The sequence below is a fragment of the Haplochromis burtoni genome, unplaced genomic scaffold, assembly GCF_018398535.1.
Source record: "Haplochromis burtoni strain Fernald_Lab_line unplaced genomic scaffold, NCSU_Asbu1 Contig_79, whole genome shotgun sequence".
Taxonomy (NCBI): domain Eukaryota; kingdom Metazoa; phylum Chordata; class Actinopteri; order Cichliformes; family Cichlidae; genus Haplochromis; species Haplochromis burtoni.
Genome location: NW_024582440.1, coordinates 1,342,066 through 1,362,592, shown reverse-complemented (window position 1 = coordinate 1,362,592; position 20,527 = coordinate 1,342,066). Strand labels below are relative to the sequence as shown.

General features: G+C 42.4%; 3 protein-coding genes across 12 annotated transcripts in view; 1 reads left to right on the top strand and 2 right to left on the bottom strand.

Annotated features, from left to right (window-relative positions):
• dnajc14 (DnaJ (Hsp40) homolog, subfamily C, member 14) overlaps window positions 1-4,542 on the bottom strand; it is a 6,789-nt gene extending 2,247 nt beyond the window's left edge. The window contains exons 1-6 of the mRNA XM_042222064.1: window positions 4,383-4,542; window positions 1,948-3,323; window positions 1,735-1,841; window positions 1,373-1,492; window positions 1,076-1,236; window positions 789-891 (exon numbers count right to left, since the gene is read on the bottom strand). Of these exons, the coding sequence (XP_042077998.1) occupies window positions 789-891; window positions 1,076-1,236; window positions 1,373-1,492; window positions 1,735-1,841; window positions 1,948-3,114 (1,658 nt within the window). The 5' untranslated portion in view covers window positions 3,115-3,323; window positions 4,383-4,542. The remainder of the gene's footprint in view (window positions 1-788; window positions 892-1,075; window positions 1,237-1,372; window positions 1,493-1,734; window positions 1,842-1,947; window positions 3,324-4,382) is intronic.
• Window positions 4,543-4,629: 87 nt separating this feature from the next.
• Window positions 4,630-12,796, top strand: nab2 (NGFI-A binding protein 2 (EGR1 binding protein 2)). Of its 9 annotated transcripts, none has more exons than XM_005924742.3 (8): window positions 4,630-5,545; window positions 5,806-5,910; window positions 6,176-7,098; window positions 7,243-7,376; window positions 8,146-8,197; window positions 8,280-8,394; window positions 8,556-8,753; window positions 11,210-12,796. In XM_005924742.3, exons 3-8 carry the CDS (start codon window positions 6,187-6,189, stop codon window positions 11,305-11,307), a joined length of 1,509 nt encoding a protein of 502 aa, XP_005924804.1. In that variant the 5' UTR covers window positions 4,630-5,545; window positions 5,806-5,910; window positions 6,176-6,186; the 3' UTR covers window positions 11,308-12,796. The 9 variants fall into 9 exon arrangements, with proteins under 9 accessions (XP_005924804.1, XP_005924802.1, XP_042078000.1 ...); XM_005924740.3 differs by having other exon boundaries at window positions 6,139-7,098; XM_042222066.1 differs by having other exon boundaries at window positions 4,630-5,605.
• A 1,962-nt stretch (window positions 12,797-14,758) lies between these two features.
• zgc:113184 (uncharacterized protein LOC553745 homolog) lies at window positions 14,759-18,706 on the bottom strand. 2 transcript variants are annotated; one of them, XM_042222075.1, is made up of 5 exons: window positions 18,578-18,706; window positions 17,824-17,915; window positions 16,659-16,825; window positions 16,208-16,449; window positions 14,759-16,119 (listed from the first exon to the last, which is right to left on the bottom strand). In XM_042222075.1, the coding sequence occupies exons 3-5, from the start codon at window positions 16,768-16,770 to the stop codon at window positions 15,943-15,945; spliced, it is 531 nt and encodes a 176-aa protein (XP_042078009.1). In that variant the 5' UTR covers window positions 16,771-16,825; window positions 17,824-17,915; window positions 18,578-18,706; the 3' UTR covers window positions 14,759-15,942. The 2 variants fall into 2 exon arrangements, with proteins under 2 accessions (XP_042078009.1, XP_014189850.1); XM_014334364.2 differs by having other exon boundaries at window positions 16,208-16,575; window positions 18,578-18,705.
• Window positions 18,707-20,527: the final 1,821 nt, after the last annotated feature.

The following is a 20,527-nucleotide window of genomic DNA, read 5'->3' as shown; positions in this document are numbered from 1 at the left end:
GTACCTCTGGTGCAAATTACTGACCTCTGTCATCATTTTAAGTGGGGGAACTTGCACAATCGGTGGCTGACTAAATACTTTTTTGCCCCACTGTATGCCATACACAGCCAGATGCATGTAAAATACACACCAACATAATGCAGATGGCAGACTAAGAAAGAAATAAAAAGAACTAATATCAAACATGTTTACATTAATCTAATTTGAGCAAAGTCAGACATTTTAAAGCTTATTTGTTTAAATTTCTTCTCTAGTGCCAAAACGTTTGCATTTTCCCCTCTCTGCACATTTAAAAGGAAAACTCTCCAGTCTGCCGTTGGCAAAGGGCAGATGTTTAAAAACAAGCGGGATAAACCTGAGCCTTTGTGTGGTTTGTTTGTTCAGATCGCACTCAGGTGCAGACCAAAACAACCACACAAAGACACTTTGGTGGTGTCAGTAGTTCCAAATGAACTCCAATAGTCCATAACACAGCATCTTCTTCCTGTATTTACTTTTGTTGCTTTCGCTTCAGACACATCTGGCCAATAAGTGGAATAAACATTCTCATGTGGTTTGTAGTGATGCATTTCAGTTCCCTTTGATTTTTCTCCATGTTGCGTGAAAACAAACCAAATCACAGGGAAAAGCTACAAGCTTACAAACTCATCAGCTGATTCAGACCACTTAATGAGTTTGTAACTATAGGTGTGAAAACGCCCCTAAGTGTGATGGAGAAGGATCAAACTGTTTGTTTTACATCATAAATATTAGATACAGTATCCAAACGTTCACCCAGAGGGATGTACCTGTGTCGTGTGGCATTGCTGTTGTTCTTTGAACCAAAGGAGATGTGATACGGGACCCGGTGTGTATCAGGAGAAATTCCAATTCTCTGGCAACCTGCCCACTCTGAAAACAAGATAGTGTCATAAAAGGTCACATGACTGAGAGTAAAATGATCAGCAAGAAAAACCCGTACCTTTTCAGTAGCCTGTCGAAATATCAACAAAGATTGTTGGTAAACGCAAACTCTGAGATGCACTACTGGTTTGTTACTAACAAGCCGGACAGGTAAACAACAGCTGATGCTCACCTGTAATATCATACACCTTGCCATCCATACAGGCAAAGTATGTGATGCGTAGGCCCAGCATGCTCGATTCAGCCCACAGGTCCCCTTCCTCGGCGCTATGGCAACGATTGCATTCAGCACAGAACCGGGCCTCAGCGGGTTCACGATCCATCTCGAAGCGCCTTCATACACACACAGGAAACAAATAAAACACACCTGTGCTGAAAGCCTACAACACAAGATTAGCTACAGTTTTATAGAATTTTTTTATTTCATGTGCGGCTGTGTGATGGCGATGCTGGATGTGTAACACCATACTTGTGTTTGCCTTCACACTTGGTACACATCATAGTATTCATGGCTTCCTTCAGGTCATCCTGCAGTTTAGTGAGAAACTCGTTCATGGACTTTGAGAGCTCAGTCGCTGCCATGCGCTTCCTGCATGAGAACGAGTAAGACAAGTTGTTGATCGGAGATAATGAGTGAAATGTACAGTTATTTATCAAACTGTACTTGAGTGGGTTTTGTTGTTTTACCAATAAGAACTTACAGAAATAACTTAAGAAAAAACATTACATTAAAATAATTGACAAGATGATTTAAAATACAATAAATAATTGTGATTAAAATATTTCTTTCTTTTGTAATTTTATTGTTGATTTTTTTCCCCGTGCACTTACAACTCGTACTCTCGTCGTGTCTCCGGATTACTGACAATATCCCAGGCAGCCCTGAGCACTTTGAACGCCTCTCCAGCTCGTGGGTGTTTATTCTTGTCTGGATGGACCTGAAAGAGAACGGACAGAGGAAAAGGTTGCATGAGTAAAGAATCAAAATTAGTCACTACAGCAGCCATGTAATAGTAAAAATTGAAGTATTTCTGATTCTCACACCTGGACAGCCAGCTGTCTGTAAGCCTTCTTCAGCTCAGTGTCAGTGGCATGCACCTCAACACCGAGAACTGTAAAGGGATCGAGCTCATCCTCTGGTACCTCAACCAGTGCCAGCAGTCTCTCCAATTCCTGGCCCGGTTGAGCTCTTCCTGCTCTGCCAGGTGACCCCGGTGCGGATGGCGGTACATGACCATCCCTCCTGAATAGGCTTCGGGCTTTCTCCAGCAAGGACACTATCCTTTTCCAAATGCGTGTCTCCTGAAAAGCCGTCCAATAGTGCTTTCCCCTATCCCCACCAATACGAAGGAAAACCCCCTTGGCCCACTGCAATCCCAGAATAACCAAAGCACAGAAAAATGTGAAACAAGATAAGGCAACTGTCTTTATAAACTTTACTGACCTAACAGTTTTATCCACCACACAAGCTCCTTTGCACTTTGCCCACTTCAGAATCCGGATCGCATCTGCCTTCATTGCAGGAACATCAGTGATCTTCACAAGGAGCTGCTGCCCAAGGTTGTAAAGTTTTACAACTCCAGTCTCCACTCCAACTCCACAGTTGTGAGTTAAAGTGACAATAATCTCAATCATCATGTGGATGCAGGAGATGCACCAGAAGCTCAGACACTCTGACAGCATCTCCTTAAACGCTAAGATGAGCTGGTTTCCTGTCCTCCGCCGGCCCCGGTTCTGCTGATAGTGGTGGTGGTTACGTCTGCGGGTCTGCTTGTGCCGACCGCCACTTGACATAACATTGCCTCTCTGAATCTGCTCTAAAACTGACCCACTGCTCCTCAGTTTGCACTTCCTTCCACTTCCTATGTTCCTCCAACCAGACTCCCCATTCATGTGCTGCTCCTTTGCGGCATCATCCTCTTCTTGGTTTATAACCTGTGAGTTCTCATTTTCTGTAGTCTTGTCATGCTCAAACTCTTCTGAAACCTCCTCAATATCATCTTTGGCCTCTGCTTCACCAGCCCCAACGTCTTGTAGAGTGGCTGGGTTTGGGGTTTCCTGAGATTTGAGATAGGCTATTTTGTCCTCCTGCTCGCACTCATCCTCAACCTCACACTGACTTGAACTGGTCACTGAGGCCGAAACACCATCAGGGAACTCCTCGTCAGTGTCCACAACATCCATCTCTTTCTTAGACGCTTCTCTTTCCATGTTCCTTACAGCAATTTGACTGAAGCGCTGTAAAATCTGACTTTCATTAAAGAGTTCCTAAATCTAGAATTTGAGGCCACATTTTTCCCAGGCTCTCATAAAAAAGCGAGACTGGGGGTTCCCATGGGTCAAGTTCAGGTGCACCGCATCAGCAGCCACTTGTACGTATCAAAAGGCTTTTGCACAACTCACATGATGCACTGGAGCTCCTGAAAAGCAACAGATATGAATCAATCTCCAGGTTTTGATATCACAAGTCTGTGTCACCCTACTTAATATAGGTGAATCCTTGTTCCTGTTATTTTTGGCTTTCTGATTTAATATATAGCCATAAACCATGTCTCTCTAGCTCACACTATCCCTAGAATCCCTAACATCCACTTTCCCTCCTCTGCACATCTCCACTTTGTCTCTCTAACTTTGTTTCCAAGTGATTTTTTTTAATGTATTGGGTTAAATGCAGGAAAAAATCTTAGACGTTCCAGACAACTGAAAAGTAAGAGCATTACTTTAAGACAAATGCTTTGACACCAGAGCGCATAATAACTGCTAAACTATAAGTTTTAAAAGAAACAAAAGGGGGTAACTATAAATTAACAAGTTACGTAGTCAGTGAGCAATGTAGCTGCACGACTTCATCGGTACAACTGTATAAGTATCAAGTAGTTACAAATACCCTCTTTGAAGCTACTTTTACGCGTATTTACACAGATGTGAAAACACAGACTACATGCAGTTACCCTGCTTTGTTGTTTGCTAATCCAGTTAGCCAAACAAGAACGCAGTGTGTGTAAAACCCGACCTTTAATAAACAACCTTTTAACCTTTCACAGTAAATAAAAAAGTATAAAGAAGTCAGTCAGACCCTTAACATGTTAACTGTGTTCAAATCACCAGATGTTTTAAAAGGCGGACAATATTAGCAGGCAGCCCTGGTGTTAGCATGAGGAAGCAGCCAAGCAGGATGACAGACAGACGCTACGGGGGCTAAAATTAGCTTGCCTCTGGATAGTTAACCTGGCAACATTTCGACTAAATAAGGCCACAAACGAAGACAAAACAGGCGACTGTTAATGCTTTTAGCGAGCCAGCAGTGAACTATTAGCTACTAGCAGGACTAACTGAAATATAAACGCCTGTTTCCCCTTCCTGTGTGGTTGGTTTGGCTACTAACGCCAAGACGTGTTTAAAAACCGGGACGTCCAGTGCAACAAAGAAGGCAAATAATTCTGCGTTTTGCATTAAAACAAATGAAATGTCATATATACCTCTCGGATAACTGTATAACCTTGTTTGTTAACAGACATCCAAGTGTCGGTGTTGTTTTGTTTTTTTTAAGCCACTTCTTCTTCTTCTGCGGCTCCTTTTCCCACTTTATTTCTACTTCCTCTTCCGCCTCCAGCTCCCTCTTCGCGGTTTGCGCGCGGTTAAAACACAACGGCGGGACTCTGCTGCCATCTAATGTTTCGGGAAAAGCTGACCGTAAACGGCGAACTTTAGAAATGCGGGCTAAGAAACCCAGCAACCCCGCGCCGAGGTGTTTTTACGTGAGTTTTTAGTTCATAGTAGCCTGCTAATCAAATTCGGGGGAAAATGGATAACACATTTTCCTTAATACTAAGATTTGTTAGAAGCCCACGCTTAATGACCACGATGCTTCGGTCTGGCTTATTTTTCAAACTCCATCTTGTGCTCACAGTAAAAGGGTAATTGGGTTGTTATTTGTAACATATGAATAAATCCCTTATTTCTAAAGTGCGTGGTGTAGATGTACCTAAAGGCCACTTAAAACTGCAAATGGATAGGCACACAATACATATCTTACAGGCCATCACTGTACAATAGAACAATCACATAAAATGTGGCAAAAAAAAAAGGATTGGAGATGCTGGTGTTGGACTTTGAACTTCTTTGGAGATACTGTTAGTGAATTTAAAGCCACGGTTTGGTGACTTGGTCCTTTACTCTTTCAAACAAAACAAAACAAAATGCAATACTAGCATTTAAAAACTGCTGGAGCTTCACCCACTCTACCACCTCCTACATAAAATGGGGGGAAATAACAGAACTGGTCTTCAGTAAAAATCCACATCTGTCACGTCAGTTTATTATCTATAGAGGTTTGTATAGTGTATAGCTGGCTGCTTGTTTTGGGAGTCTCTGACATAGTAAAACGGTGGGAACCCCCTAAAGCTTCTGCATAAAGGACTAATCTTGAAGACGCAGAGGGTTAATTTCAAGCCCCCACCACCACCACCCACATCTCCAATTTGAAAGCCGCCTCTCTACCGGGAGAGGAAGGCTCTTTTTCGGTCAGATGGCGTGCTGCAGTCCGCCCCCGTCATTCTCCAGCCCACACAGACAGCAAAAAGGCAGCCAGCAACCAATACGGTGCGCCGGAGGAGGATTTCTGCCAGTGATTTCAGACGAGGTAAGATACGCAAAGGGGATTTACTACGCCAATCTGCGCCGAGGAAGCTGTCGGCAATAGGTAAGACGGTAAGAAACGAATGGGATAATAACTGCGTCGTCTTTGGGTGCTCGCCTCTTAACATCTGGATAGTAAACAATTACCTCCAGTCGATGGCTTTATTTGAAATGGAGCCAAAAAAACGAGTGTTTTCACTTTAGTGCAGTCTGAATGCGGTTCTGTCTGTGATCAGGAGATTTTAGTTTTATTTCTTTTGTCAGTATTGCTCTGGCAGATCCGACCCGTGACATCGGTGGCTGGAGCGACACCCTTGCTAAATCACGCCGGTTTCCTCTTTACACATCTGTAAACCTGACCTAAAGAAGGTAAGAAAAAAGCGATTTATGTGTATTCAAAGATTAAGTCATGAAACATATAATGAGTAGATAGGAGCTTATTCTGCCCCAAGGGATGCTTAAACTTGCTTTTAACTCTTTATCAGTTTTTATTATTTGACTATATTTGTATTTTGTATTCTGTATATACTAGGTGTGGTCCAGATGCCAAAGTCTTTATCTAAATAATTAACTTGTACAGGATTTCTCCATCTGCAGGTTCATGTCTTTCCTTTCTCCTGCCTAAACTTTCCAGTGCTGTGTGCCATGTCTCTGCCACGCACACTTGGTGAGTTGCAGCTGTATCGGGTCCTCCAGAGGGCCAACCTGCTGGCCTACTATGAAACCTTTATCCAGCAGGGTGGTGACGATGTCCAGCAGCTCTGCGAGGCAGCGGAGGAGGAGTTCCTGGAGATCATGGCACTAGTTGGCATGGCCACCAAGCCACTGCATGTGCGTAGGCTGCAAAAGGCCCTCCGAGACTGGGCGGCGAACCCTGCCCTTTTCAGCCAGCCTGTTGCTAATGTTCCTCTTGGGGGCATCCCGCTCTTTAAAGTTGATGGCACTGGCACAAGTGGATCAGCTGGCGGGCCCAGAAAGTCTGTGAGTAATGGGCAGCCAGGATCCCCCTGTGAGAGAGAGGATCGGATGTGCCTTACACCAATGCACAGCGGGAGTCCAAGAAGCCCCTGTTCCCAGGCCTCTCCACAGCCCCCAGACACACACTACAGGGAAAAACTTTCTCCTATGGATCCACACTGGCTCAGCCCAGAGCATGATGGGAACTGCACTTTGGGTTCTGCACCTGGAACAGAAGAGGAGCCATCCAGCCCACCTCTACTGTCAACATGTCCTCCCGGTCCTTCCACGTCTCCGAGCCCCTCTGCATCTTTCACCCCGGCAGCTCCGTCTGCCTGGCCCGGAGGACAGCTGGATGGAGAGACAGCGAGGGCCGTGGTGGAGACTGTGGAGAGGCTCCTCACGACCCTGCCTAGGTCAGATCCTGCAGAGGTGAAGACTTTGCTGAGGATGAATAAGAAGATGGCAAAGACTGTGGGACACATCTTCAGAATGGGGTCCCAGGACGTGAACAAGGAAGAGGAGATCCGGAAATACAGTCTTATTTATGGGCGCTTTGACTCCAAGAGGAGGGAAGGCAAGCAACTCACACATCATGAGGTAAAAGCATCAAATCGAAGAAGATTTTAATGCATCGCAACACATTTTATACCTGATTAAAGCTGCACTTCATACCAGAGTGCAGCTTTAATCAGATGTCAATCAGTGTCCATCCCTTCTTCACTCAGTGTTTTTCCTTCTCAGCTGATCATCAATGAAGCTGCAGCCCAGTTCTGCATGCGTGACAATGCCCTTTTGCTGAGACGGGTGGAGCTCTTTTCTCTGGCTCGGCAGGTGGCGAGAAAATGTGCCTACACCTCCACACTAAAGCATGCAAGGTAAGAAGATGCCTGCAGAGAAGAGCAAAACACCTCACGCCTGCTGTGTTTTAATGGAGCTTGTGTACCAAGAAAGAAAAAGAACTGTTACAGAATCAGGAGTGTAGCTTGGAAGATCCATAAAGACCAGATCATTCGCAGCAGTGAATACAATGGTTATTTCAGACAGGAGACAGGAGCATCATGTGAAAAACCTTGAATGAAATGATTTTATAGTTTGTGTTTAGCATGTTCAACAGGTGATTTATGTGAGTCATCAACCAACCAGTGGATTCATTTTCAGAGTGAACCTAGTTCACGTCTCAGTGGGAATCAAACTCCGACCTCTGTACTGTTAGTTAAATGAGCCAACTTTTGAGCTGTTGCAAGAGTACACAAATACTACTTGTGTTTGTTAACCTGCACAGAACATTTACATACGTTTCTCGTGCGGGGCAAACAGAATGAGTCAGTGTACACAAACCATAACTAAACAGGAGTAGTTTTGTAATTATATTTCAGTTTTTCAGCATCATAATTTATTATACTCGATTGTTGATGATTGAAAAATAGATACCAAGTTCACAGTCTGCTCATCTAACAATAGACACCTTTTACTTACACATAAAAATAATTTTTTTTACTTATTCACAGTGAAAAAAATCCTTTGTTGTGATTTTGCAGTGATCATTTATTAGCTTTCTCTGTGGGTAGAATCCTCACCTCTGTGAGGGGTGAAACCATGTGCTTTTCACACTCATTTGCCGCCACTGTGTCCCCCCCACTGCAGGACGAACCCGGACGAGAGCAGCCTTTTGCCCCAGAAGAGAGCGAGGCTCGAGGTGAGTGTCGGGTGCACTGGCAGTCATCTGAAGTGGTTCATCAGCACCGAACTGACAGTGTTGCTTGTGTGATGTATCTTAGGGAGTCGTGCCCGAGAGTGTGTCATCACTCCTCGGAGTGGAGGGATCCGAGAGTTTGACTCAGAGGGCAGATGACGACAGCCTATCTGCAGAAAGCCTGGACAGTGTATCACATGGTAAAAAACAGAAGAATCAGACGGATGTTAGCAAAAAAAATTGTAAAGTAATAAAACCTGTTTGTTTTGCGGGGTTTTTGCACTGATCTGTCAAAGTGTTTTTGTTTTTATAAAAACTCTTTAAAGGCAGCAATAAAACCCAGATCTGTCTGTTCTGGTAGACATGGGCTCCCAGTGCAACCAGTCTCCATCTCCCCGTCCTCACACTGACACCTCCAACCCCGCCAGCTGGAGTCGCCACCTCATACAGCAAACGCTCATGGACGAAGGGCTGAGACTGGCTCGCATGGTGTCACATGACCGGGCGGGAAAGATCAGCCTAGGTTCAGACGGAGCTCACGCCACAGGTGACAATTCAAGTAATGACCTACAAGTATTATGTATTTGAAACTGCACAGAGAATAAAGGAAATTTTGTGATATTTGCCCAGTTTTGTACCAGTTAAAGAGGAGATTGACATTTTGAGTGACACATTTATTTACTTTCTTCCTTTTTTTTTTTTAAATTAATCCACTCTCATGTGGCGAGCAGGAAGGTATGGGTGCCAGTTAGCACGTTCACCAATTAATTTGTTTTTGTCCTGTTTGCTCATTTATATTCATCACAGAGAGGTGAGAGAGGCATCTACATGTTCCTCTAAGTATAAACCAAAACATTAAATTAAAAAATAAATAAAATGCCAAACTCCTGCTTGAACTTGTGAGTACACAGACAATAAAATAAAAAACAGAAGATGATGGTGGTGGTGGGGTTGAATTGAAAATGACAGACAGAGACTCCCTAACCTCTCCTAACAATGAATATTTTAAAGCTCTACAGTTTGAACTCTAGTGAGTCACAATCTCTCCGAGGTGCCTCCCACCATGCACATCTGAACTTCAGCAGACTGTAAATTAGAGAGAATAGAAGTTAGAAGGGGAAACAGAAGGAGGTGGAGAGCGATATATAGAGAGGAAAAGAGTCGGAGGGGGGAAGCTGGTTGGGGGGGCTGCTACACTGTTATAGCACTTCTTTAATACCCTGTTAGAGAAGCGTTTTTTCTGATGCCTCACAGTTTCTCGCAGAAAAAGAAAAGAAGGAGGGAAAAAAAAGTGATCTGGGCAAGTTAGTCATTCTGGGCTGTGATAGCCAGCTGAAGAGATGAGGCGAGGAGGAGAAGGAAGCCAGTAAAGACATGAGGGGGCGGGGAGGGGGGGAGGGGAGGGGGGGATAGGAAGTACTCTGTGGGCGGTAGAATCGGACCCCCCCCCCCCCCCCGACTCTCAGCAGCTACTGACGTCAGAGTGTGTTAGGTGCGTGGGCTGAAGGGCGGGATGGATGGGGCGTGGGGGCGAAAGAGTGGGAGGTAATTGGAGGGGCGTTGCATTGACTCACCAAGCGACAGTGTACAAAAATAAAAACCTGTGGGCAGGGAAATGGCACAGTCTTTTTTATACATCTTCTCCCTCTACCAAAAGGACTGCGGAAACAAAAAAAAAAAATGACATATGTTTCATCTCTGGCACAGATCTCACTCACTTTGTCGTTTTTCTCTCTCTCTCCCTGTCGCTCGCTCGCTCGTCCAAGTTTCCTTCTTGTGTTTCGCTCATTAATCAGAACTTTCTCTCACTTCCCCTCAACGTCACTGGCTCCTTTCTGCTTTCTTATCTTCTGCTGTCGTCTTATCTAGTCAGGATATGGGTTCACATACTCCATTACATGTATATAATTTATTTTTAAATCCTCACGATGATACAATGTTTTACTGATGGTGTGATTTTTTTTCTCTGTCATATTAAAAATAATGCTGTTTATGTCTTATGCAGACATGCACACACACTCCGAGGAGCAAGTAAATGAAATAGATTTACGAGTGTGCTTACGTCGTCGGCTCGCTACAAAAACACGGTGATCATCGGCCCCTTCTGTTTTTATTTCTTCATGTCTTTTCTGTCTTGCTCACTTGATTTGCTGACTTCATCGCTGCTTTATTACCAGCCAAAAAATAATAATTCAACTCAGTCTATCTCAGTCTGTGCAACTCTGGAGACATTTTGTTATTGAGCTGCTCGGTCATACAAACCGTGATGACTTCACTCCATGTGGGAGAACTTCTTGGTGAATTCCCCAAACGGCTTTTTAAACGCCCTTAATCACTAGTTGAATCTTGATTGCTGTGCAGTCCTAACTCATACTCATCCGTGTGACGTCTGCCTGTCTTTTCTTAAAGTGATGTGCTGTTGATTCTAACCGAGCCTCAACCTTTACGTCAATCAGGAAAATTCAGGCAATCTGAATAAATCTATTCCTCCAAAAACCAACTGTTTTGGATTGGAGTTGTTTTTAACGCTCTGTGCTTTTTATGTACTTGCTGATCAGCAAGGGCATTAAAACTGGGAAAACATCCCTGATCCGTCACGGTGTGAACCTGTAGGAGTATCATGTGGAGTCAAGAGCTGTGACTTAAGCAGCAGGTTTGTTTGGATCCAGTGGGTTTCTCCCATGAATCATGTGTTTTTCCCATGAATGCTCAGTTAGATTGGAATCTGTGGAGTATGGCTATCAGACCAGCACCTCTGAGTTTTTCCTATAGTAATTCCTGATCCCTTTTTACAGCGTGTTGGGTTCGGGGTGTCACACTTGGTCTGCATCACTGTTTAGTCAGTCGGTGCTTGTCAAAGTAGCATCTACATGAATGCTTAGACACAAAAGTTTTCCAGCAGATCACCAGATTGTATTGACGTGATCACTGGTATTCACTTCACCTGTCAGAGGTTATTTAATGTTGGGGCTGACTGGTGTACTTTCCTCTCTTCAAATTTGCATCTCTCCACAGACCATGACATTAAAGTGGAGAGGCAGAGCTCGATAGCAACGTGCAGGAGCAGTAGCCCTTGTGTCACCAAAGATGACTCCAACCACCGAGGGAAATGAAACCTTCAGGAGCTTATCAGGGAACTCAAACGTTGCCCTGCCACTGAGCTCCAATCAGAGACTTGTAAACAGGCCACGTTTACTTCACTGACATCTGATGGAGAGGAAGACTCTTACTGACTTCAAGCCAGTACAGGAAATGTGAGAAATTACCAGCAACTGATATTATAAATCTGCAGTGACTTCTGAATCCTGAGGTTGTGAATGAAGTTGAAAATGTTTTTGATTTTATATTCAGTGAATACACAGGGAAGAGACTCCTTTTGTTGTTTTATTTTTTAACACATGGACAAAATGTCCCACAGATTTGAGCTGATATAAGAAAAAAAATGCTCAAAAAAAGAACTGAATTACTTTGTTGTGATCATTGCTGTGTGTTGGATGTGCCACCTGCTTGAGACAAAACGGGCTCACCACAGCAGGGGGCACTGCAACTTTGGAAACGAATCCTCCAGTTCCTCCGCACTGAGCGACTCGTTGTAGTTGTGTTTAGCAGAGGTACTTAATAACACTTGCAGCAAGTTAGAGCATAAAAGCAGTAGGATTAACCCCCCCTGAAGCTCCTCACTCTCAGGAAACAGACGGATGTTCTGGTGTTAAAGACAGAATATTTTTAAGAGAGACTTTGGGGGAACATGTTTTCATCCAGATTGCATGCAGGCAAACCCAGCTATGAGGACGAGATGCCTTTCGTCTTTTGCTGCATCAGCTTACATCCCATCAGATTTAAAAAACAAACAAAAAATAAAAACACACCTCGCTCACAACTTTCTCTTGCACACATGGTTGAAGTGATGATGGTGCAACATTTCGTCCTCTTTCGTTATGTGAAAGTGTACACAGAGCACTGTTTCTAAGCTGCGTGGCATGAAACAGGAGCAGTGTAGACTGTGAAATCAGCTTTCAGGGTTGGTTACAGCGTCTCGCTCGAGGTTCCTTCAGCGGGGGGAAGAATTCGGCTTTGAGCTCAGCTACTCCTCTCTGTCATCTGCAGTTTAATCTCGTGCACTAAAGGCACCATTGTATAGCCTTTGAAAAACCTACATTCAAAACTAAGTTGTAAGATTTATAATTTTTTTATGGATTGGATTTTTTTTGTAGGTGTACTGGAAACACACTATGGCAGTTTGTCTTTGGGATGATATTTTTTGTAGTCATAGATTAACGAGGTGAACCGTATGTCAGTTCTTCTGTGATCTGAGGCACATACCTAATCTCACATTAGGAGAATTAAAACACAGGCAAGAATTTACGGAGAGAAATCTACTGGAGCTTGAGCATCTCGTACAAGCGAAATCAACCTCTGGGCCCCACGCAGGGTGTTAAAATGTGTAACAGTCTTATGATTTTGTATTCTAATCTCAGAGTAGAGGGAGGCCGCTGTGCATCATTACACCTGCTCGTCTCTTCAGCATTAGTAACCTCCTCAGTTCATTGTTGCAAACAGATTATTTATTTTGTTAGATCTCAATAAATGTTATTTTACTGATTAAGGCTACAGTGTGTTGCATCGTTTTCCACAAAGACTCAGTTGTTTCTTGGCAGCTCTTGTTTGAGCAAGAGGCTGCGGGAGCTGCGTCACAAAGCCAGCAACACCTCTGCTGTCGTCTTGTTAGCTGCACTGACGCTCCGCATCAAGCCTCGATGCCGGCATGACTCACCTGTGCCAGTGATGTCAACACTGCTCCTCCACGCGGCTGTTTTTCACCAGAGACCACACAGACACAAGAATCAGACCACCTGGAGGGATCAGCTTCGCTATTTTCAATTATTTTGAGGTTCATTGCTGTAACAAAAATCAAAAGAATTTGCAGTTTTAGTATGTTGAACTGAGCTTTACTGTGCAGGGACTCATTCAGTTGGTTATCCAGACTGAAATATACTCACCTGTCAGTTTATTAGGTGCACCTTGCTAATAGACATGAGAGCATCGCACAGTTACTGCAAACCCCCCACCCATGAATAGAAGCTCCTGCTCCACCACATCCCAAAGGTGCTCTACCAGATTGACATCTGGTCACAGTGGAGGTCATTTGAGTACAGGGAACTCATTGCCATTCTCAAGAAACTATTTTGAGATGATCCGAGCCTTGTGACATGGCATGTTTCTCTTTATGAAGCAGAAATCAGACAATGGGTGCACTGTGGTCATAAAGGTGTGGAAATGGTTAGCAACAGTACTCAGGTAGACTTATTAAATTAATCTGAATGCTGCAGCGGAATTGGAGACCTGGCCACATTTTTCCCATCTTCTTTTGGTGACTTTGTATGAATTGTAGCTTCAGTTTCCTGTTCTTAGCTAGCAGGAAGAGCACCTGCTCCTGTGTGCTGCTGCTTTACTCTATGAAGGTTTGATGTGTTGCACATTCAGAGATGCTCTTCTGCATACTTTGGTTTGCAGTAAGTGGTTGTTTGAGTTACTGTTGTCTTCCTGACAGCTCAAAGCAGTTTTTCTATTCTTCTCTGACATCCACAAGGCATTTCAACCAGAGAAATGCTGCTCAATGGATATTTTCTCTTTTGCAAACGATTTTCTGTTGACCCTAGGTCATGGTTATGGAGGGAAATCCCAGCAGATCAGCACAAGCCAACCTATCTGGGACTAAAAACCATTCCTCATTTAAAGTTTAGACCATGTCTACATTCATAAATGCTGCTGTATGATTGGATGATTATATATTTCTATTAACCAGCTGTTTATCAGATGTACCTAATGAAGTGGCCAGTGAATCCATGTCTACACAGTAATGAAATTGACCTCAAGACATCCATGTTCCTCATAGGATGAATTGCCTCCATCTGATCAAATGATCTGTTTATCCAGCACTTATGTTCATGACATTCCCATCAGCCACAGCTGCTCTGTGGTTTACTGCTAAATAGCAAATATTATCATGGTAACACACTCAGAGGATGAACATGGCTTGGATTACACTGAGCATGCTAGAGTGCTGACATTCAAAGCACAGCTACAGTCTTGTTATTGAATTACAATCCCTCTACCATTTGGACCACTTCTAAAGTAGTAAATAGTGATTTTTTTATGTTAAAAAAATGCATTTAGCTTTTTAAAAGATAGCAATTACATCCAAGTTAGTGTGTGATTATGAGAGACAGTCAATGTGGCAACAGATGAAGGGAGCTGCATCATCAATCAGCTGTCAGCACCATTAATTAGGGAGTTAAATCTTTAGGCTATTCTTAGATCTGTCTTTTTTCCTCTGTTACTCGGCTTAGCAACAGACAGCTGATCCGATTAAAGGCATAAAATAATTGCAGATTGTCTGTTAAAAGTTAAAAGACTTCACATTATCAGCATTCACATTTTTTGCGACGTGATGATTAGTAGAATAGTTCTGATGAGCCATTTCTGCATATCATGTTTATTTGGCAACGTCACAAAGTTCCAAATAAACATGTGGTTCCAAAGAATAACCAAGAAAACTTCATATCAATCATCAGTACATTTTTTATTAATGGATATCATTTACACATCCAGGCTTAAAACGATTGTTTAAAATAGTGGCATATTTTTAGGAATAAGAATTAAGAAAAAATAATACATTTCCATCCAGAACAGATATATGTAAAATTAGCATCACATAACCAGCAGACAATAAACCATCAGCTGGTTAGTCACCCATCTAAACAGGTTTGCTTTAGATTAGAAGAGGATGACACCATGTGGAGAGTTACTTGCTTTTTTTCTAGCCGTTACTTGAGATCATGAACAGCACAGGGTTTTATTTTCCATACGTGCCTTCATCAGCAATGCAAAAATTAAATAACCAACAAAAGTAGATAAACATGAATTTGTGAACCCATGATTTTATTATTTTATATATTTATTATTTTATTTATTGGTAAAGGTTAGCTTTTAGGACTGGGAGAAACCTTAATTGAAAATGGGCTATTCTATCTTTTTTCTGGGTCCTATTCCCCTGAACACTTAGATTTATTTAGAATAAAATCCAGTGGATTCTTTTATTTGGCAAAAGTTTGTGTTTTCTAGCTGCATTAAAACATCACAGAATACAAGACGACCAGCTGCCTTAAATTGACTTTGACGCTACATAGCCTAAAGAAAAGACGCTACTGGTGTCTTGTCAGAAACACAGAGAGCTTAGGTGTAATGTACCCATGATTAATAGCGAGTGATAAAGTCTATGGACTGCACAGACTGCTTCTACTGAATGCTCTGAACAGATAAATAGAGATTATATAGAAGTTTTTGAGAAAATGTTGCCATGTTGCTTGATTTAAGACTTCGGTAAACACTTGCCTCACATTATGTTCATTTCATGATTTATGGTCTCATTTAGAGTAAAACAGACAGTGAAGCGGGGTTTGTGTAAGTCGGTATCATTGGTGTGCACTGTCCTCAGTTTTTCAGTAAGACCCACCTGGGGGATCCCAGATGGTGACAGCCAAAATGCTCAATGAGGCTTCAACAGTCCACAGACTGAATGGGTGAGTGAGTGACGTCATGGTGCTTTTATTATAGTAGGTTCCAGGAAGAGGCTGATAAAAATCAAAACGCAAACCCGATATAAATTTGACTGATCTCCCCCTCAGGGTCAGTTCTTGGGCATCTTCAGACAGCTTCCATCACAGCTGCTTTTTAAAAAAGTCACTCTAGGTGACGTGAGTGTTCAGATGTCGTAGGAACTCTCCTCTTGTAGTTGTGTGTCCAGGGAAAACTGCCTGGCAAAACTCACAAATATGAGACTGCAGAGCCACGTCCGACAACATCGCCCCACCAGATCCACCTTGGAAGTCATTAATCAGGGTGCAGCAGTCCATCACAGGCATCTAACAGAACCACAGAGAAGATGTATGTGAAGAGCGCAGTAAATCAGAGTCACAGTGTAAATATCTACAGTCGTGGCTCGTCTTTTACCCTGATTGTGCGTAGAGTTCTGTCTCCAGCAGGATGATTTTGCTTTGAATTTCTGGATTCATTGTAAGAGGCTCCATGGCATGCCAAGGAGTCCAGTGGTAACAACAATGGGAATTTGTTCTCCGCCTTAACAGTTTCCTTTCTTTGAGAGGGCACATCAACGCAGAGCTTGGTCATATCATCAGCAAGGAGATCGGGGAAGCTCTTTGTATTTCTTGAATGGTAATCAGCGCCACACTGTGCTGCAGGGATTTGTGTCACGGATGTTAATGTTTGAGGTTTCTCAAGGAGATATGTAGGGATTTCATGGGTAAACTGAACAGGAACGGACATCACATTACTTAATTCTCCATTAGGAATAGATGCACCTGCACAAAAATAGTTGTTTAAGGTTTGAAGCATTACGACTGAGAAGCTGTTTTAGAGCATTAGTGTTTTTTCATATGCAGACCTTGCTGTTTCTGCAGGGCTGTTGTGAGTTGCTGCAGCAGAGCTGCCTGTTTCAGACAAAGTGACCTCAGGCGAAGAAACTGCTGGTAGAGCTCATTGTAAGCTTCCTCCATCTCACCAGCTCCAGGAAGTGCATGTAGTGAATTGCACAGAAGGGTTAAGTCTGAGCTGTAATGGACATGTATACAAATCTTAAATAGGCTGTTGAGAAGAGATGCAAACTACAGAAATAAACATGTGAGTTTCACATCACAGTGTTTTGAGTAAAAGTACTCTAATCTAAGGCTGATGCAAAGCAGGAAAACCTGCTATGATAATAAAGTTGAGGTAGGCTGATCACCGTGATTTACAATGTTATGATAGGATGATTGCTAATTAGCACTCAAGACAAAATAAAGCTGAAGCTAATGGGAATGACATGAATCATACATATGAAGGATTGAAAACTTATGTGGGAAAAAAATGCAGCAGCTCTAATTCACTAGATAATTTTGCTCTGACCTGTCAACCTCTAAAGAAGTTATAACGTTTGATAAAAATGACACTCCAACAAAAAGAAGAAACGAGCATGCGACAGACGAGATTAGTCCGGTTACAGGTCAGGTGTCATCTGCTAACAAAAAGATGAGAGCTGAGGTCGAGGTCACTGACATTTGAACTCGTCCGAGATTTTTAGTAGACGATTTCAAAATCCTAGGTGACTTCCTTCTTGAGTTTTCACATTCACGAGATTTTCCGAAAACTTGACCTCTGACCTTGAGGTTGAGGTCACTGAGATTTGAACTCGTCCAAAAATTTTTGTAGATGCATCTACGGTATCAAGTTCAAATGTCGCCTTGTTCTCAAGTTATCATATTCAAAAACTTGGGTGTCCATGCCACCAATACCCTATCAGCCTTTTATGGCTGAGGGGTTAAAAAAAGGTCTGGGAGGAAACTCTATGCTATATATTTTTATGTTAATTTGCTGAACACTGAAGTAATGTCTTGACTTGTTTCACTTTTTTAAACCCAGCATGCAAAATACAGGAAAGAAAGAGACACAACAGTTAAGGTAACTTCTTAATTCTGATCTTTTCTGAACCTTGATATCTGGAAGTGTACAATGTGATATAATTCCTAATAGAGTTATACTGCATTTACAACTTATTATATTGGTTTGCTTACCCCTCTGCAGTCTCTCTTCTAGCAATTCAGGAGTTGTTATGTAAAGCTACATCCAGATTTTCCTCGGCAGTTTTCCATGTGATACAGGCCCCCTGTTTCATGTTCAAAGAATCAGACACTGTCTCACCATTTACATCAATCCTCAAAGCCCATTTACTAAGCACAGATGACGCAGCACCACAGGTATGATAAGAGTCTAATGAATATTATGCTCAGCAAGTCTAACAACATATAGATTGCCTGAGAACTGCTAAACATAAGGAAGTAACTGTTAAAAAAAAAGGAGGAAGTGAAACCTCCTGGGTATATAAGGAACTTCAACATTTCAGTGTTACATGAGTGGCTGTAAAGTAGTTTTAAATAAAGACTGAGGAAAGAGGAAAGAGACAAGCTGCATTTTGTGCATAAAGAAGCACGAGAACAGCTTTGCTATCAGCTGATTGTTTGGCTGGCTCTGAAAAAGAAAAACCTGTCTGATCAATTCCTTCTTGAGCACTGAGAACATAACCGGCCTGGAACAAAACTGAGAAAATAAAACAAAAGGGTTTTCTTTTTTACATTTTCCAATAGGTGCCTGAGAAGTCGGTTTTTCAGGTATGTTTATAAACAACTTCTGCACTGGATGAATTATAATTGTGTAACTTGATTATAGAAACTAAATACATGCAAGTCTAAATCTAATTCCGCTTTAACCCCCGATAATCGCAAATCACGTAACGATAGTTTATGAATTACATTTGAAATTGAACCTTACTTGCACATAAAGCGATCGGACATTCCAGACAGGAAGTTCACACACAAATGTTGATGTCAGGAGAAGTAGGCAAGATCCGCATTTCTCTCTCGCTCTCTCTCTCTCTCTCTCTCTCTCTCTCTGCGCAATGACGTCACTGCACTCACCTGCGCAAATCGCCCGTGAACCTTCCACTACAACCTGACGCGTCCAACCAGGTTGCCTTCAAAATAAAAGACATGGAAACGCTCTGAACGGCTTTTATTTTGAAATACTCCTAAATTTGTGTTATCAAAAAAAAAAAAATTACTGTACAAGTTTGCACAACATGAACCATCGGGGAAAATTTTAATTATTACTCGTCGACAGTTATGTAATAGCAAACTATCATTTTGACTTGATGTTGGTACAAGATTAAGTCCAGGGGGTCAACAAGGTCATTACACCATCTCCTCCTGGATATTGTTCATTCTTGTGCAAGCCGTTGTTGTAACTCACCTAACACAAATGTCAGTCTGAACAACAATAAAGCTACTTTCAGCTGCTTCCTTATTCACAAGAGGTCACCACAGCCGGTAGCTCTGCATATTTGATTTAGTTCATTTTTGATGCCCTTCCTGATACAACCCCAAAGGCATAGGTTTTTTTTTCAGTCTGAATCACAATAACACAAATTTTTTTTAAAAAATTGTCCAGCTGATAAGAGCTGCATCATTACTGTTCAGGACCAGCATTACGCTGAGAGCTCTGTAATAGCTTTGTCATGTCTCTGTTTCTCCAGGTCTATTCTGAACGTGTGTGTTTGGCATTTGAGATGTTCAGCCATCTGTTGAATGTGGCTGATATCAATTTAAAAATAGATCCACATTAAGACAGCAGAGTCCTGGAAGCAGACTACCTTCCTTACTGCCCATCCAGTTATGAGGAGCGGTGAGAGCTTGCCCTTAGAGTCAGCTCCTGACAGCCGACTTTACGGTCAGCAGCTTGTGATCTTAGAGAGGTGCCAACTAACTCAGACTTCAGACTTCTTATGTAACCCTGCGTGAGGGCCAAGGGACTCGCATCGCTATGAGAATCATGTCTTTGTCATGTCACTTCGGCTCCAGGAAGATTTTGTTGCCCTTTTTTAGCTTTTGTTTTGCATTTGCCCAGCTTATCTAGTGTTTGCTGTGTGTCATCTAAGGCCACTTTAGATGCCCTAACTTTCCCCACAAAAATCTTGATTCCATATTTCACTTTAAAAAGGAAATGCTTTTGGATACAGGCTGTTATTTTTCCCCATTTCCAGTCTGGGTGTAGTGTCTGAGATGGTTAAAAAGTGATGCATGGCTATCGATCACTGCACGACTAAAATGGTAAAAGAGCTCGTCGTACTCACTGGAACACTAACCAGTCATGGAAATTTGTTGTTTGCATAAAAATAAATGATCCAGGAAAGAAAATTACTCCAGCAGCAGTTTTCAGGCCAAAAGAAATAAATAAATAAAAAGATGACACACATGCTGGGCAGTGAGAAGCACACTGTGCAAATGTGAAGAATGTCCAGGCTCCATCTTTACACTGTATGAAGGGCTATATGTTATTTATGTTTGGCAGCTTTTCGCGTTTCTGAGGACACATGAGATACTTCATCACTTCTGAAGCTATTAATATGGAAGCATTCAAAACAGTCCAATAAATCAATAATTTTAAAACAGACTAACAGTTAGGCACTGCTTTTCCATCAGACAGCCAAATGTTGATTGATGCAGTTGTTAAATGCTGGTCAGGTATACCCAACTGTCTGTGCGAGTGTGTGTGTTTTCAGGTTTGCACTGTGCTTGTTCTGACCTTGACACACACACACACACACCACACCCTTTCATTTTCTACCACCTCCTCCTTCTTCACAACTACTTGATCTACACTACAAGTTGGGACTCTCTGAAGTGTGTGTGTGTGTGTGTGTGTGTGTGTGTGTGTGTGTGTGTG

What these genes read in the sequence shown, in the direction of transcription:
- nab2 (XM_005924742.3), top strand. Translation starts at nt 6,187, where the DNA reads ATGTCTCTGCCACGCACACTTGGTGAGTTGCAGCTGTATCGGGTCCTC. An exon ending in TCCACACTAAAGCATGCAAG is followed by an intron (nt 7,377 to 8,145) that starts GTAAGAAGATGC and finishes CCCCCACTGCAG; the next exon opens with GACGAACCCGGACGAGAGCA. An exon ending in CCTGGACAGTGTATCACATG is followed by an intron (nt 8,395 to 8,555) that starts GTAAAAAACAGA and finishes CTGTTCTGGTAG; the next exon opens with ACATGGGCTCCCAGTGCAAC.
- zgc:113184 (XM_014334364.2), bottom strand. Translation starts at nt 16,770, where the DNA reads ATGGAGGAAGCTTACAATGAGCTCTACCAGCAGTTTCTTCGCCTGAGG. An exon ending in AGCCCTGCAGAAACAGCAAG is followed by an intron (nt 16,576 to 16,658) that starts GTCTGCATATGA and finishes ATTTTTGTGCAG; the next exon opens with GTGCATCTATTCCTAATGGA. An exon ending in GAACTCTACGCACAATCAGG is followed by an intron (nt 16,120 to 16,207) that starts GTAAAAGACGAG and finishes TGGTTCTGTTAG; the next exon opens with ATGCCTGTGATGGACTGCTG.